Source organism: Netta rufina, assembly GCF_964035555.1.
Source record: "Netta rufina genome assembly, chromosome: 2".
NCBI lineage: Eukaryota > Metazoa > Chordata > Aves > Anseriformes > Anatidae > Netta > Netta rufina.
Window position 1 is genome coordinate 86,752,983 of NC_140124.1, and position 18,557 is coordinate 86,771,539.

The 18,557-nt window shown below is 39.2% G+C and overlaps 1 protein-coding gene across 1 annotated transcript in view; it reads right to left on the reverse strand.

Annotated features, from left to right (window-relative positions):
- COBL (cordon-bleu WH2 repeat protein) overlaps positions 1-18,557 on the reverse strand; it is a 153,543-nt gene that overhangs the window by 12,696 nt on the left and 122,290 nt on the right. Inside the window, exon 12 of the mRNA XM_084281406.1 lies at positions 11,237-11,549. Coding sequence (XP_084137532.1) covers positions 11,237-11,549 — 313 coding nt within the window. The remainder of the gene's footprint in view (positions 1-11,236; positions 11,550-18,557) is intronic.

Below are 18,557 nucleotides of genomic sequence, written 5' to 3' on the forward strand. Positions count from 1 at the left end.
AAACATTGTCATCTGTGACACTGCCTCTAAGTTCTGCCCATGTGATTAGTTTATTGACAAAATAGTTTTCCCTTCCAACCACACCTAACACACTCTGGTCAGGTGAAGCAACTTTGCCCTTTTCAATATCAAGCCCTTAATATCATAGATAAAGAAACATGACTTGTTTTTTTTTTTTTGGTAGTTTGTTGAAGATCACATGAAAAAGTACTACTTTTCTATTACCCTTTAGAAGAATTTACCGAATAAATACTCATGGATGTTACCTGACATTGATTTAAATGATCCCTAACAGTGTAGCTTCTTTTTTTGCTATTTGATTGCTTTAGTTTTCTCTTGCTCTTAACAGGACTAACTGAAAGCACATGTTCAAGCATCAGGTATTTCATTTTTATTTTTATTTTATTTTATTATTATTATTTTTTTTGCATTCGCCTCTCCTTTCTTTGCATCTTCAGTAGCAGCCCTGGAGCCTGATTTCTTTCCCTACACTAGGATGAAATCAAGGTTTGAATACAGAGGAAGAGACGCAGTGCTGCCATAGAATATCATTTCTTCCAGCATCTTCCACTGACCAGAGCTTTGGCAGGCTCTGAATATCCCCAGAAACTGATGTGAACTGATGATGCTCAGGCTCATAGTGCAAGATCATGGCAAACTGAGTTTTCCACATGATGGATTAAGAGAAAGGTGGCACAATTCAGCCAAAGTCACCAACAGAAGCAATGGGTGCTGAAAGGCAGCAGTCCTACTGTACCCTGAACAAACACAGACACACACAGATCAATGAGATCATTCATCTGAGCAAACTGATAAAAAGATTTAAGCTTACTTCAGCATTCAGATTGAGGTAGAAGTCTGGCAAACAAAACTCTCAACTTTATGGTGGCAGAAAGTATGAACCACCTGAATGTCATATTGATTTTGCTGTGAAAAGCTTTATAAAATTAATAAAAAATACTTGCTCTCCTGAGTGCATTTTAAAACCAATTAATTGCAAACTCAAAGAAACCATTTCTGATGGGAGAATGATCTAAACTGTGCACCAGCTAAACAATATGCAGCATGGAAGGTAAATATTACTTTCTTCTTTAAAAAGATGGTCTTGTGGGATAGTTGTGAGCAGTTGGAAGTAAACTACTGACATACATTGAGACCCCTTCTCTAAGCTACTGTGAAGAAGGTGCTTCAGGCTACAGTGCTTGAGAAAAACCTTGGAAGATACATGTGTAAACCTCTATCTACCACAGAACTAGACCATATTTTCATGAAGGCTGTGCCAGCTCACCACCTTTTGGTACTTGATCATATCTTTCTGTCTCTTGCCTGACTGTTCTTCAACACAGGCAAAATCTGTATTACTAAGGTTATAGGTATTGGGCTTTCTCCAGGAAGTAATGAAAACAATTGGCTTGAGGATTTTATGGGTGATTTATCTAGGAAAACATATTTAGGGCTAGAATGGGGATTCTTATGTTCCAAGTAGGTAGTTTGGGTTCACTGGATTGACCAGCTCTTTTCTCATGTCAATCAGGGAGAATCTTTCAAAGACTCCTTATAGCAAAATCATCTTCTCCTTGATGGGCACAACAGTCAGCAAAGGTTTCTTTTATTATCCTCTGTGCACTTATGCAGAGACTATACGTAATTTGCCTCTCAATCTCTGCTTCAATCTCCTTATCTAGACAACCGGGATAATAATATCCAATTCAGAGAATTTTTGTGAAGAGAACAATGCAGTGAAAATGAAAGGATTCTTATTCTTTTACAGAGAGAGCTTCAGAAAAAGCAGATCTTTTCTTGTGCATTTCCAAATTCCTAAAAGAGCTATTGTTCATTTCATCTCCACACTCACCAAAAAAAGCAAAACAGAAAGTATATATTAATCACAGAGCCCGTCTTGAAATTCTTAGCACTGAGAATTTAAAATGTGATACGTGTTTCAGGAGGTGAAAATCTGGTAGTTTCCAGTAGCTCACATAGTTTATAAATACATGACTGAAAAGACTCTTGCACACAACAGCATTTGGAAAGGAAAACAAGAGGGCCTCTGATTTTTACTTTTTTCAAAGACTTCTTCCCTTCTAACGCTATACACTTTTCTTTTGTTGACAGCTCAGTTTTGGCCAGTATCCAAGAAAAATATAGGACTTATTCCTACGTTTTACATTCTGGATAAATATTACCAGTGGCATTTTCTCACACATACTTTTTTTTTGACGTAGGAAAGAACTTGATAACCTTTTTGCTGCCTTTCTGGTAAAACGTGAGGTGCTAAAAATACACCACTGGTGAGCGTTTAGCACAAGCTCGAAAAGGCAAACTTGTGTGGTTCTTGGAAGCCTGCTCACTTATTGCTTATGTAGATTAGCTGAGATTTGTGCAGGAGCACAGAACTGAGCAAAGTGAGTACTAAACTACAGCCTTTAGTGCTCCACTGAGCTCAGGCTACAATACACAACTACTCCTCGGCAGTCATTCATGCAGTTGGAGACAAAATGAAACTTACGGCAGCATTTTGTCAAATTAGTGCCACGGGAGACACATTTATGAGAAAGTTTACATTCTAAGAAAGAGAGGAAAATCTGTGATAAGCCTTGCTGGAAATGCATTAGAAGACAATATATTTGCAATGAGAGAAGCTGCTATTTTGTTCTACTGAGAGCAGCTTTATCTGGGGGTTTGCAAATGACACAACTGACTTAAGTCTCTCTGGGCACTTCTTGGGAGTTCTGGAAAGCCTCCCGTATGGGACCATGGGTACAGACCACAACTTCCAGCATAATTGAGAAAATATAACATGGAGCTATGCAAACTGCAGAGAAGAGACCAAGGAAGAGATTCAGTTGTTGTCTAGCTGGGACACTCAGTGCCATCTGAAACACTGTAGGACATTCAAGACATCTGTGTGGGGCTGGCAGACAACAAGGAACTGATAGGAGACCCATGCCCCTGCTAGAGGTGGAACACCAGTACACGTCTTCATCGAATGCTTCCCAAAAGTCTCACTCATTTTGCACCACCTTTGCTTTAACAAGACTTGAGAGTACAGCTCCTATAGATTTGTTACCAGCTGGGCAGGAAAGACAGAGCCCTTGTAAATCAGAGGCAAATCGAGGGAGGCCCACAGTGCAGGAGCACGCACGGGGAAAGAGCAGCTTCTGTGAGGCTGGCAGTTCGATGGACATGAGAGCATTCAGCCCCTCACATGTGTCTTAAGCAGCTAACAGGGATGTGGAAGGCTGGTATTATGGTTACTCCGGACTGGCCTTTGGAGCATTTTGGCTCCTTTCCCTGCTCTGATAGTTTTTTCAGTGGGGTACTGGGGATTTAGTTTAACTCTGCTGAATGTATCCAGATTCATCCTCTTCAAAATGGATCAACAATATTCTCCTCTTACATAAATGCTGGGAAGATAAGTGCTTCTACCTGGGATTTATCATAGCTGGTGTTAAAGAAAAGACCGATGGTGAATGATTTTATGTTGTAGAAAGTAGGGCTGAAAGTCTATCCTTTTTGAAAATGCCTTTCTGTTCAACCAGGTCAGAAATGACATCAAGATATCTCAAAGTGCTTATGTATTTGTTTTGTGATTGATGCAGCAAAGTACTCTTAAAAACTGGAGGTAACTATTTTCCAGAGTAGCCGAGTTTACAAAATCTTAGGGTCCATTTTTCCATTATTTATATTTCTTATGCTATATAACTTTTTTTTTTTTTTTTTTCTATTTCCTTTTGAGGAATTTCTTGCTCTCTCTCTCATGTTTTTCCTTGTAAACCAAGAGATGTTATTTAACGTCACTGCACCATCTTTTAACCTGCAGTGTTACTGTGCACAGGTTAAGTTGCTGCACTGAGATTTAAGTCAAGCTAGTCCACTTTCCTGACTATTTCTGGCAATCCTGTCTGCCTGCAGGCTTTCCTATTGAGAAGTTGAGAATGGCTGCAGAAGAGCAGTTAGTGTAAGTAGTGGGCTCTCTGGTCACTGAAGCTATGACTGGACCAAGGAGATTCTCTGCTAACTCCTGTGAACCTGAGCATAATGTTTTAAAGTTCTAGCTGTGTATGACCAAAGCCTGTAAAAATGCCATACTGTAGACTGTTAAAATACTGGAAAGTACATCCCACTTGGGATTGGCTAGGTAAAAAAGTCATCAGTTGTCTTCCACATAAGATTTCCAAAAGTTGCAGGAACTAGGGAAAGGAAAAAGTACATGTTCATATTCTGTTGAATGCCACATAACCTTGCTTTTTGTGTTCTTCAACAAGGGGTTAAAAAAATCGCTGTAAATACTTTTTGAGAACAAATTGCAAGTATAATTTCTGCTCCAGGTTTTTAGTTTGTGTTCTGTTTCTAGCTCTGTGGGACTGCATCATACTTACAATGGTCTTTGGGCTGCAATTATATTTGTGCTGAATAAAAATCATCAGAAAATTTAATTAATCTGTTTTCAAATTCTAGAATACACAGGTCCAATAGTGCCCTCAGACATAACACCTGGTTAAAATAAGAACTTGTAAATACAGAGAAGGAGGAAAATGAAGTAATTTTTCATCAGCAGCTAGGTTTACGGTTCTTTTACAGTCCTCCCCCATGGCTACTGGTCAAAAACTGTAACAGAAAGCAAATGAAAAAGCTTCTGCTTATTTATAGTATCATTTTGTGGTTTTGAGATCCTTAATGCTAGAAATCTCTGAGCTTGTTACATAGTGGGATGATTTAAGCTTCTAGAGCCCCAGACATATGTCTCATACGCTTCAGGGTCCTCCCCTAGGCTGCAGAAGCAGCAGCTTGCAGTTGCTGTACAGCTGGAAGCATGCCCCCGCTCCCCCTCCTTGCACCGTCCTCTGGCAACAGCTTCTCAACGGGAAAGCCCGCAGGCAGATAGGATTGCCAGAAATAGTCAGGAAAGTGGACGAGCTCGACTTAAATCTCAATGCAGCAACTTAACCTGTGCGCAGTAACACTGCAGGTTAAAAGATGGTGTGGCGAGGTTAAATAACATCTCTCGGTTAACAAGGAAAAATATGAGAGAGAGCACGGACCAGAGCCTTTCTCTGCTGGAGGCAGCACTGCATCTTTAGCAACCCAAGCTGCTTCCTAGCATGCTGTGTATTATACAGCTCCAAAGTACATGGCATTTTACAAGCCGATGAGTTTAACAGAAAGGCTAATCTGGATTCTTGCTGTATAATGACTGTGAGTATCTATTACTTAACTGTAATATCATTAGTACCTTCCCTCCATGAACATCTGCCAGCAGAAAAGTGCATGAGAATATCCAAATCCAAAGAGTTTTCTGGAACAAGGGGAAAGGGAAAGCCAGAGATAAGGAAGGAAATTAGCAAAACTATGTAAGAAGCAGAGGCTTGCAAATCTGTCAGACATCTGGGTCTTAATTAAGTAATTTTTCATCCCTGAAGTTCTCCTTGTCACTTTAACCCTTTCTCGTCCTTCCTCCTCCTAAAAGTACATTTATTCTGTTTTCAAAAAAGTTAAACACATGCCCACCCAGCTAAAACAAAGCCCATCTTATAAAGAAATGAGGGAGTAAAACTTTCCCATATTTCTCTAAGATTGCTACAAGTGACATGCAGTTATATAGAAGATATTTGTGCACACAAATGTATACATATTATATACACAGTGTTATTCTCCTTCCTGATTGCCTTCTGCCACTCTCGATTATACTTTTTCTTCCTCTGACCTCCTTCATCATTAAATTCTCTCCAGCTACCAAGTTCTCTTTCCCCCCTGTCCTTCCCAAGTGGAATACAAAACCTTGTAACATTTGAATTTGAATGGGCTGAAAATTAAGCAGAACAAGTTCACCCACCCCTGTCCTTTCAAGCATTTTTTTAAATCTAACTCGTCAAAACTCAAAGAGTTTTGTAGCAAACAGCCGAGTATTTCTCAGGTTGGTAACAAAGCGGACTCTTTTCCTTCTCCTCCCCATAGCTCCAGCTACCACAACCAGAGCCAAAGGTAACAAATTCTCCCAAGAGAAAGGGAGGAAATAGGATTCTCCCTCTCCAGATCCAGAGCATGAACTGATCTCCACTTGGTTCCCCCACCCCCACCCCGTGCCCTCAATTAGCTGTACGTGAAAAAATAATCCTCCTTCATGGCTACTGACACAAGAACTCAAGGGAGGGGAAAATCCCTTTTTAACCTCTGGAAGGTATCTTTTTGTCCCTGACAAGTCACCGTCTATCATTATGCATTTACTTCGCTTTAAAACTGCAGAATTCCCTTTAGATTTTAAAATACTTAAAAACAAAAACAAAAACAAATACAAGAAAACTAAATTTAAAACCTTTTTTAAACTTTAAAAAATATTTTGTACTTTAAGTATTTTAACTGCCCTTAGTGAGGCTGGTAGAACAGCTCACTCTTAAGGGCCCTTACAAAATCCCAATTTCAGTTGCTCATATCTTTGAGAAATAATATCTTTGCAAGGTGCCAGTCCAAATACAACAGTTTACAACATGCCCACGATCATTCTATTATTTTCTTTCTAGCAAAATGGTTAAGTGTCTTTGAAGAAGAGAGTTTGAAGGAAATGGGGGGGTGCACCCTAATACATGAAATGCTGTTTGAATGCTCAGTCCTCTGAAAAAAATGGGTCCTGTGTGATCTAACTGGTCACTGGTCTGCCTTGACTCTGTGCATCACCTCTCCTTCTCTAAAGTAGGATAATGCCACCTCTTCATCTCACGTGAGCACTGTGAAGAGAAATTAATTAAAGTCTGCATGGCACATGGATACTAGCATGATGAGTAAGATAGAAAAAGCAAGAGGAATTTAAATAATCCTGTCTCCAGAAGAGAATCCGAACTGAGAGCAAATGTTGGTATAGCTGCTCTGTTAAGTAAGTTCTGACACTTAGAAAAAAAACAGAAGAGTATGATCATTTAACCAGAGACTTTATCATACTGCACAAAAGAGGGGGAAATTAAGGTTAAAGGGGGGAAACTAAGGTTAACCAGACAGCCTTAATATTAATGTTACCTAACTTTGAGCATGTGACTTAGCATCCCTAATAACATTATTTTAAAATAATTTTTAATGTGTAATTATTTATAAAGCTCCAGACAGTAGGTGTGCATGATGCTTTATAGGCATATAAAATTGACTGATCCCTGCCCCAAGGAGCTTGCGTGATGACACCATACAAGGGATGGGAAAGGAGGGGGTATGGGAGGACAGGGTTGCAACACTGTGAGATCATGAGATGTGCTTACTGCTACATAAGCAACATTTCAGCTTCTCTGTGGTTTTCTTGTTACTCATTTAACACTATATATTAAAATTTGGTGAACAGATACATAACACAAATCAACTGTAAGGAAGGATATGAAGAAAGAGAACTATGTTGTACAGTGTTGGGAGTCAGCAGTTAATATTAAAACATTCACAGCCCAACGCTGCATGTAGTCAATTATTTATATGGGGTTAGCCCGTGGCACCTCCAGCTGAGATCAGGATTCTGCTCTCAGGCACTGTGTGAACATATCATGAGATATGATAACTGTGTGAAGAATTTTACCGTAAAAACAGTAAGTGTCTGACAGGAATATCAGAGGCAGAGCGACAAAAATAGTTTAACAGGTTAGAGGCAGGTAGAGTGAGTGATTTGATACTCTACATGATAACTCTTAGGTGTATTTGGATTAATATCGCTTGAACAAGAATCCCAAAACAAAACAAAGAAGAATGCAGGTGCAAATGGCTCCCATGTGCTGGAAAACAAGACCATGGAGGAAAAATCCCAGCCTGGAAACCCCTGCACTATGGGGACCTTCTTTTAAAATTTTTTGTCTGTGTTCTCTGGGAACTGAACAAGATTTGAACTCTGTTGCAATTTTCATTTCTGTGTGTGCAAAACCTGTGGTAGATGCCATTTCTTCCTTGGCCACACTATTATAATGCTACACAAAGACAAACCTATTGCATATTGAAGCCTGTACCCTTAAACACTCACAACTTTCCTCGAGTTCAGTAGCAGATGAGGTGCAGACCCTGCTGTGATATTCCAAAGCCATCAGGTATTTCAGCTGCTCTGAGACCACCCACGCCAGCCAGTGAACAATTCCAGAAGCTTTAAGAAAAATGAATTTAAAAATACACGTACAATTAACTAAAGTAAGCTATGTGGTAAAATACTCTTGATGATCTCCTGGAGCACAGGCTAAGCCTTCGTAGCAAACCTATCTCTAACAGCTACGATCTTGATCATGCTTTTCACTGCAGTTTGTTATGGTGCACATGCCAAACACCACTTGGTCTTTCTTTATAGCCTCTTCACACTCTAAATATGATTTGCTTCCACTTTAAGGGTGGTTCTCATTACCCACACAGTACAAAATGATTTTAGTATACAGCACTACAGTTATTTCACAGCGTGAAAAGCCCAGATTTTAGTCAGCTTTATAGTTTAAAGTGATAAGCTAAATATTTCCATTATTCTTATTAACTTTTTTCCCCCCAAGTCTGGGCCACATTAGTCACTCACTGCAATTTCTGGCTTCAGTGGAGCTCAGAACTCAAGGACTCCAATTCACTGCTGCTAGCTACTGTTTCTCTACAGCAGTGACATACTCTCCAAATTTCTTTGTTCTTATCCTCTTTTTAGAATTGAGTTAGATCTAGGTACAGGGAAGAAGACAAAGGAATTAAAAAACTACATGTAAATTTTTCCTTGAAGTTCTGCAGCTTTTGAAACACATTTAAAACTCTGTATAGGTTGGTATCGATAATTCATAAAAACTGCACTTTGACCTGTCTGGGAATTTAGAAGGCTTGTTGGTCCTGATAGTAGCCCATTCATCACAAGAATTACATATAATCTCAGAGCTCCCAACAGATTTAAATCCCACCAGAACAAGCATTTAATATGAATAGCTTAAAAAGAAAAAACAACCACCAAAGAACACAACTATTTTTTCTTCCCCTCCACACTTATGAAGTGACTTTTAAACACTTAGCAAGCTGACCTCAAAAGGATTTAGAAAAGCACAATTTTCACAGCTGGTTTGTTTATAAACACATGTTAGGGGGAGTGCTGGATTTACCTTCAAACACTGCTGGCACATTCAGAGCGCAAAAGTTTAAAAGATTTTACTACTAGTATCTCTGCTATGGCAGCCTAAGTGATTGCTGCCATACTACTAGAATCAATCACAAATGTTAGACTGCTACTCACTCCTAAAGGTGATCTGAAATAATTTTTCTGTCCCAGAGCCCCCCCAAAAAAACATGATTCATGAAAAATAGCTTCACTCCCTGAACAACAAAACTTTCTCCTCTTCCAGCCTAAAACCTCTCCTTTTTAATTATAGTTAAATACAGATTATTTCAAATGCTAGAATCACAAAAGTTTAGGTTAGTAGCATAGTCCAAGCAGGGCTAGTTTCAAAGCTAGATGAGGCTATCTGAGGCTTTGTCTAGCTGAATTTTGAAAATGTCTAGGCATGGAGATTCTTTGACCTCTCTGGGCAACCCGGTCCACTTTTGCATTTTGAGAATGAATTTTGTCTCTTCTCTAAGTACTCTTCTCTCTTCCTAATTGTCTCTTCTCTAAATACTTTTTCTGAATATTAACAGTTCTGTGTGTTTGTGTAGCAAAGGCAAATGTCAGTGCAATGTAAAGAAAATCTGCCTTTTTCTGAAGTGAAAGATGTAGAAAACGTTGACTTTTAAGAGCTAGTGTGTCAATTAACTACTTCTGCTTGATCTTTCATTTTACTACAAAACACCAGAAAAAGTCTGAAGTACTTTCCACTGATTAGGATTGTTCTTACAGCACCATGCTTTGATGTCTTTGTTCAACATTATGGTAATCTTTTCTTTTTCTTTTTTTTTCCCCCTAAATGTGCATGTGTGTTTTTCTAACCAGTTTAGAACCTGGATTTTGAGGAAAGTTGCTACTGCTTAATTATTTTACTACTGAAATTAAAGGGTTGATTTTTCAGACTGAGTCTGGAAGGTTCACTGTAGCTACTATATTAGCCTATCAAACCCTCCAAACAGAGACTGTATCAAGACCTAAGAAACTGTAGAAGGACAAATGCTGAGAATAATGTATTATTGAAGAAGTATTTAAATGAGACTTGACCTTGTTCCCCTTGATATTGATGGGAAAAGAAAAGCCCTGAGATCATTCCAATAGGTTAAATACTGACTTTGGCCTAATTTATCCCTAACTTATCCCTAATTTATCGTCCACTGCATGATCCAGGATGAAGTTCTCCCTCAGAAATGTGTGGAAGGAAATAACTAGGTCATGATACATGTTCTTATGAAGGGGCTACAGATTAGCAGCTGAATGGAGAGAGACCAGAAAGCACAGACTTTGTGTCAACTGAGAATTCAGAGGAATTTCTGGCCCCTGTCCCATGACTCTGCAGCATCACACAGAGCGGATCCCTGTCAGTATTACCAGGCCACCCTCCTTGCTGGAGGCACAGCTTCCTATTTGGCCAGTTTGTATTTGCAAAGTCCTATAAATTTTGGGTTCCTTCTGCAGCCCTGCCACCAACTATGTGAGTTTTGGCAAACAAACAGTGTCAGAGTCACTTCTGCTTGAGGGCAGTTTCCAGTTAAATTCCAGGTTCTCGTATTTTCTTGCAAAAACTTAAGTAAAATATTTATTAAAAAAAAGAAAAAAAAAAAAAGGAAATATGCTGGGAAAAAAAAAAAAAGAAAAAAAAACAAGGTACAACATCGATGGAGGTTAGCATTAGGTGAACATACATATGCATGCACACACCCACAAATAAGCCCCCAAATTTCACTGAACACAATTCTTTTCTACCTGGTTTTCAATGACTTGAATTTTTCCATTTTACACATTTTTCATTATATGACCTGCATGTAATTTTTCTAGATCAATACAAAGTATCATTTTAAGTGCTTCATATCAGAACCACAAAATACAGCAAACTGAAACAAAATTATTTCAAACTTCTTGGAGAAATTAACTCTGGAGGGCAGCAGTCTTTAGCAAGAAATGTAACTACAAGTTCAAACAGAAAAGTGACCTTTGCCTGTTGCTACAAGTATGTTACTGGAGGGGATTTGGCAGAGAGTTTTTTCATTGGGAGGAGTCACTTGGCATTGGCAGTGGTTTATGAAAGAGCAGAAGAAAGAAGAAGAAGTTGGTTTTCTTAAAAGATTCCCTACAAGGAGGATATGCAAGATATTTTCTAAAAGCCAACCGCAAATGAATCTTTACCTCTGTGGAGCACTGTCATATCCCATGTTACTGCAGCAGGTCTTCTTTACAGGGCATGTCTCTGTGCCACACATTGCATCTGCCTCAGCTGAGTCCACGTAGCCATTGACCAGCTTGACGTCTCTTGACTTCATGCTGTCATTTTGTGAATCCAAAGATACAATGTCAGATGGGGAGCTCACAACACCTGAGTCTTCCGTGGTGTCCTCTGATGCAAAACAGCTGCTTTCTGATGCTGTTTCTTCTACCTCAGATAGCTCCATAACTGTGTCATCCATTGCATAAGCATTGTCATGTGCAGGCAGCAGGCTCTCTAAATGAAATACAGCAAGGAAAGTTAGCTGAAAGTCATTAGCAAATAAACCAAGGACAGATCTATTGCTTTATACCTAGAAAAATAATACATGAAATCCATTAGAAATAGTAGAATGGTGCTCAATATCTGTATACATGATAGAGATGATTTGCAAAGTGACAAAAATTTCATCCTTCTTTACTTCTAGAAAGGTGTTTTGCCATGCATGTCCTGTGGAGTTTGGGTTTTATAATGTTCGTATCATCTTCCTTACTTTTCTGAAGAAACAACTCTCTAGGGACAGCTTCTTGAGGAATTCGAGAAATGCAAGGTCTCAGCTCCTTCCAATGAAGCATGAAGATAAATTTAACTGATATTGTATGTAAAAAATAAAATAAAAAATTCCCATAAGAAGTCCATACAGAAGTAAAAATGGGCTGCATTTCCTAGTTAGGAAACTGAATTTGTAAAATAGTTTTTTTTATTGCTGGCCCACTCTGTGGGTTACTTTATTTTACCACGCTTCAATTTGCTACGTGTTAAGTGGGAGAATAACAATCACCTCTTTGCAAAGTATACAAAACCTAGTAAGTGTTACAAAAAGGTAGACAACTTAAAGCAGAACCTTTTCCAACTTTCAGTTGTTTATATAGGAGATCAAGGGATATGCCCTCTGTATGTTTAACTGTAACATCACTGCAAGTGATGATAGATGATTAGATATAGCATTTTATGCTCCGATTTAGTTTGGTTCCTATTATCTACTTTTTTTTTTTTTTTTTTTTTTTTTTTTGTATGTGTGAAAAATACAACTTTGTTATTACCCTTAGGAATTCTACAACTCTGGATTCCATCCTGCAATTATGCCTTTAAAGGGGAATTCCCAATAAGGTCAATAATTTCAGAGTGACTGAAGACAGCATCACGCCTAAACACACTTCTTTTGATCAAGAGGAATCAATAAAGACTAATCTGAATGTTTAATTGGGAATTATAAGTGTGCTCCATTCTCTTCTTCAACCTCAGTAAGCAAAAGGAAGGTTATAGAATTGGTTATGGTCTGATCCTGCAGACAGTTGTGGTGGATGTTAATTATATGAGAAGTCCCACGTCTACAAGTATGATTAAGATTTAACATACACTTCACTGTTTATAAGGTCATAATCTACAAGTTTTTGAACTACACATGAAACTACAGGTCAATGAAAATGATGAATAGGGGGAACTAATTCTGCATTATAAATAAAAGTATTCTCTTTAGGTCAGGGAACTGAAAACAACTTTGTTAAAGTATTATAGAAATAATTTTGTAAGGGTGTAGCTTAGCAGCGAAGCCTTGAGTAAAACTAAAATAAAAATCAAACCAACATTCTCCTTGACTGAGGTTACACGATGCCATTAAGTACTGAAATTGATTTCTGACAGCAGAAGCAATAAAATTCACAGGGTTACAAATCATGATTAAAGTCATAAGTGCTGTCAAGCATTAATATTAATGATGGGAGATGATCCAAAGACTCTATCGTGACTTTGGAAGTAATGTTACTTGATTTCTTTGACCTTATTTTCTGTAACATTAGCTCTACATTCCAGATTTAATCCAAGAGATTGTTCCATGTAAAAATATCTGTTACAGAAAAAAAGTATGCGTCACTGACGGATTACAGTATGCTCCAAGACAGAGTAACAGTTAGGAAAACACCTATATCAGGGAGAAATAAGAATAATTTGACATTAAATGCCAAGAAATAAGCACAAACAAAAATAGACAGCAAATGGTAAAAAAGGTAAGAGTGTATGGCCTACTTGGCTTTCAATCAAACAACAACAAGCGCCAGTAAAAGCTACAATAGGTTGAAAACAGAACAAAGTAAGGCATGGTAAAGAAAAGAAGCCACAAGTGGAAGTTAAACAGTGGAAGCAGATGGGAAGTTTTGGAGTAATGCACAATGCAGTATATTTTGATGCAAAAAGACCTCTATGTAATACTGGCCACATCTATTGTTACTAGCATAAATGAGCTCCACCCTGTAGCTGGCATGACAAAGAACCTTCTTCCAGTTCCCGACACCAAGGTGACAGACAGGCTTTTCCTCCTGAGCTGTCTCTCTCATTTATGGGTCCTCTCTTTGCCTGCCTGCAACTATTTCCTGCATCTTTCTGCTCAGGAATATAGATAGTAACTACACCCTAGTCTCTCACTGGTTTTATCCTCCACCCTCCAGCCCCTTCTTCCCACATACTGTCAGAATAAAAACCAATTCTGTTATTATCAGGGTCCATGTGTGATTCGATCCCTATCTGATATGCCTGGATCTCAGTAGCTGAGTCATCCAGTCCACTGAAAGCACCTCCTTGTTCAACAACTTCAACCTGAAACACGGGAATACAGAAAGACATCTTTCTATTCGATGATTAAATTCCCTGTGCTCACACAAAACCAAAATGTCTCCCTCTCTTCAAGCCTATCGGTTTGTCAAAGCAGTTCCCTCATCTTTTATTTTCACTGAGAGGATCCATTAATTCTTAATATAGTTAACACATGTCAGCAGAGCTGCTGGCTGAGGTAAAACGTTTTGATTGCCACTACCACTCATCTGAACACGAAGGCACACACTTAAAACCTGACTGCTGAAGTTGTGTGTCATGTTAACAACCTTGTTTCAGCTGTTTTTAAGTGGTGTGATCCTTGGATGGATGAAGTGAGAACCCGCTCTTCCTTCTACACATTTGATTAAGTCTCCACCAGTGCAAACTGAAGATGGCCAGGCTGCACGGGGACAAAGCAGCTTGCTGGGTAAATACACGGCATGAAAAAAGCCTTCCCCAGCTTACTGAGTGGTCTTGACTCTGGAAGTCAGAAAGTAGCTTTTACAACTTTCCAGTTTTACACAGCGCGCTGGGTAATGCGTTGTAGTAGATGCAATTCTGCAATTTTTGTGATTTTCTTTTTCAGAGTGAGCACACCTGCGGAACAATACCACACACTGAGCACTGTGTGACCACAGTGATGGCAGCCAACTGAGGTAATTTGTTGGTTGAACAAAGACAAATCCCAATGTTTGTTTCACTCTTCTTTGTCACGACACTAAAATGACTTCAGTTTGGGCCCTGATCTTCAAGTCCTTATGCAGACACGAAATACCCAGGCTAAGATGCAGAATATTGAGTAAATACTCCAGGACTGGGAACACAATGATTGCCACGGACAACGTGTCACTGAAACAGTGCTGTAACTCAGAAGACTACCTGCATTTCTAAAGGCATGACAACACCAAGCTCTTCTTTCAGTACCTCGTAACTCACTGCATCGGCTTCAGGTGGGGTGCAGTATTTTGAAGGATGCAGAACATGGCCTGCAGTCTCCAAGTCCTGCTCAAACTTGTGTGGCATCTCATCCATACCTGAAGCTGGGGGGTCCTTCGGTGCCCTGCACTCCCCCAGCACTGGGCTGCAGAAGCTGCAGTGCCCAGAGGAGCGCCACAGCAGCACAGCTACCAGCTCCGGCACAGCACCAGCAGGCCGCACAATTAGGTCAGCCACAACCAACAAAGGCTTTCTTGGGGGGGGGGTGCTGCAGGAATGCTGCCACTGATCATCAGGAAGGAAAGAGGAGAGTAGCTCATCAGTAAAGAATGCAAGCTTCTTGTTTAACACAAAAGAGATCTTGTCGCTTTAATCTCAATAGGCTGTAAGTAATTAGGAAAACACCGAGCTTGGAGTTTAGGAGAGCCGTATCTGCACTCCTGCAGCCTGATATTGCATATATGTACACATTACTCATACAGAATGCCAATGATGGGGAGGCAGATAAACCTCACCTAGTTTAAATGCCAATCAACACTTTCAGATATGAAGGCTGAATTCAATACGTGAAGACTATCATGGGTGACATTCTCACTTTGATTACTACTATGAAAATTCCCACCAGTGACTTCACGTGAGACTGAAATCAGACTTCAGTGTTCAAAGGACGCATGTCCTACCCAGATGTACAAAATCAGAACTGAGTCCACGTCATTAAAGCCCAAACTGTCCCTCCCTCTGAGTCCAATGGGCGCAGAGCTAATTCTTTACTTGCCAAAGCCTAACTGTTTGCTAAGTGCTGTGACCTCCTGCTTTTACAGCACTGCTGGTTGTTTATTGTCACATTCATTAATGATAGAAACAGTACATCCAAAGGCATTTTTTAAGACGTAGCAGATGATATAACCCTAACATGGTGGCTAACTGGAACTTTGTACTCGTTTTACAGATGCAGAGTTCCTATAATTCTTCTGAGTTTTTGCTCTCTAGGAGGTTGGCAATTATTTTCCAATTTCTTTCATCACTTGTTCCACTGCCAAAAACTTTCTTTTCATGGATTAAAATTGCTTTGCTGTAGTTCAAATGGCCTATTACAATAAAATTGTAAAAAACGTTACAAACTTCACGATGTTAAAGAATATTAATTCTTAAAATGATCCCCAAATTACAACATAATTATTTTACTGACAGTACTTAAAACTTCTAGTAAGAGAAAGAAACATTGCTCTAATTATTTGCACTGGCAGTAAAAAGTTGGACCATCACAAAAGACCAGTATTAAAAAAATAGTGTGAATTTTTTCATACACTCAGAAGAAGCCTGGTGGAAAAATGGTAAAAGAAAGCATATATTATGGCAACGATTAACAGAGATTATACAAATGAGCAACACAGGAGTACAGTAAGAGTTTCCATACAAGTACAATATGTTCTGGTTACATTTTACTCGTTTTGCTCATCAACCAAAAACTTGTAGGTTTAGGTAGGAGTTAAAATACAAGACAGAATGGGCTGCCGTCTCTTTATTTATGACAGTTTAGATCAATCTAGTTCAATATATTTCTTAGCATACTTGAGCCTACATGCCTACTTCCATTTTGTTTTCAATTGAAAGAAAAAAAAAAGAAAACAAATGACAACTGTTATATATTAACAACAGCATGGGGGAAGTGGGAGAACAGATCAAGCTCTGAAGCACTCCTCTCTCAATTTTGTAAATGCCTTGCAAAAACTGAATGCATGTCCTAGAAAGCCTGTGGTGAGGATGCTTTGAAGCTCTAGCCCTCCTCCAAAATGAGGATGCAGGGCAGCTTAGTGTTGGATCTGTTCATTTACCTCATAGAATCACAGGAAAAACTTCATTTGGAAAGAACCTCTGGAGGTCATCCTCCTCAAAGCAAAGCTGTCTTCCAGCTTAGATGAGGTTTCTCAGGATATTGAGAAGCTGAGTTTTTAAAATCCCCAAGCCCAGAGACTCCATAGACTCTCTGAAAAATCATAAATCGTTCCTTGGGTAATGTTTAATGCTTCTCCCCATAAAGAACTTTTTCTTATAACAAATTATTATTTTTTTCTTACTGCAAGTTGTAATTGTTGCCTCTTATCCTTTTGCAGTGATCTCTGAGTCTGGCTTGGTCTTCTTCTTCCTACAGATTCATTTCTGTGATAGCATTCAAATCCTCCTGACCCTTCCCTTTTGCAGGCTGAAAAAGCCCTGTTGTGCCTCAGCACCTCCAAGTACATGTGATCCAGACTGCCATCTTAGAGACCTACCAGACTCAGCTGCTTCTGCTCCAGTTTGTCAGTATCTTGTTTGAGAGAATTCAAAACTGAACCCACTTTTGGACAATGAACACACATGTGGCTTCATGGCAGCCAAGTAGACGGGAATAATCATTTCCCTTGATCTGCTGGCTATGCTCTTGTTAGTGCAATCCAGTATGTGGTTAGTGCTTCATCACCATGAGGGCACGTTGTTGACTCACACAGTCATGCATGTGACTCCCAATTCTCACATAATGAGAGATTTTCGGTCTCCTTCCTTGCCTTATGCCCCACATGTTTTCTTTGCCAACAGGCTCTTTAAATGCAGTCCTTCTCGATGCAAAAAATATGCAAACAGAAATAAATCTATTCCTTTGCACACTAGTCAATAAGAAAAATGAAGCCTCACAAAGGACATCTCACTACACACATCAACAAAAAGGTACGTACGGAGTATAATTATATACACACCATAGATCTACAACATTTCCATAGTCAATCCTAAGCTGACCACACTTAACTTAGCTACCCAGATCTACTCTGCTTTTCCGTGGTTGAAAAATAAATGCAAGAGGGACCAATTCCACCTGCCTTACTAATCTGAGGCAGTTAAGCATTTCTCACTTCTCCTTGTCTGCTGTTTGTTGATTCCTAAACAAAAAGGTAGTTTTGTAGCTTCTGCAAAAGCTTTTTTGTCAGTGGTGTTCCCTACATCAAATGCAATAGAGGATAGGATCAAGCCAAAGGTATTCTGGTTCCTCCACTGTTTTTTCCATGTACAAGTGACCACAAGGGTTTGTGCACCAATGTTTCATTTCCCTTTCAAATTTATGCTGATTTTTTTTTTGTGAAGTCTCTCTCTCAGAGCAACACTAGGTAAGTGTGTCTACTGTCTCTTTGAAGGCTCAGAGGAAATGGCTGCCCTCCCATTTCAGCCCTTTATTTTTACCACCTTACAAACAGGAAAATAAAGAAAAAAATCTGAAATTATGCAAAACAGATTTTCAAACAGGGGAAAATTAACATACAGGATTTTATTATCACTATTTCTTTCCCACAGTCTTTTCTTCCATGACTGTAAAATCCTCCCTGACCTCTGCAAAGCTCATTTGACCTAGAATGCTGCTGCCATTACTAGACTGATTTTTATCCTCTTTTTTGGCACCCTTTTCAACCTCATTCTTTGCTAGTTCCTTGATGTTATTAAAGCCTTGCTTGAAGACTCTGATGAGTACGCACCACAGTCAGTAACTAGCCATCCTTCTATGGAATCAGGCTTATAATGGCTCCCAATTGCCTGCAAAAGCAACACGAAGAGCAAAAAGAACAGGATCGGGTGTGCAAATAGGTCTTCTTTTGACTAACTGAAGAACATTGCCACTTAGCTTGGAGAAGGATAGATTTTAAAAAATGAGATAGTGGTGTGAATTTTCCATTTAAACTTATACACGATAAA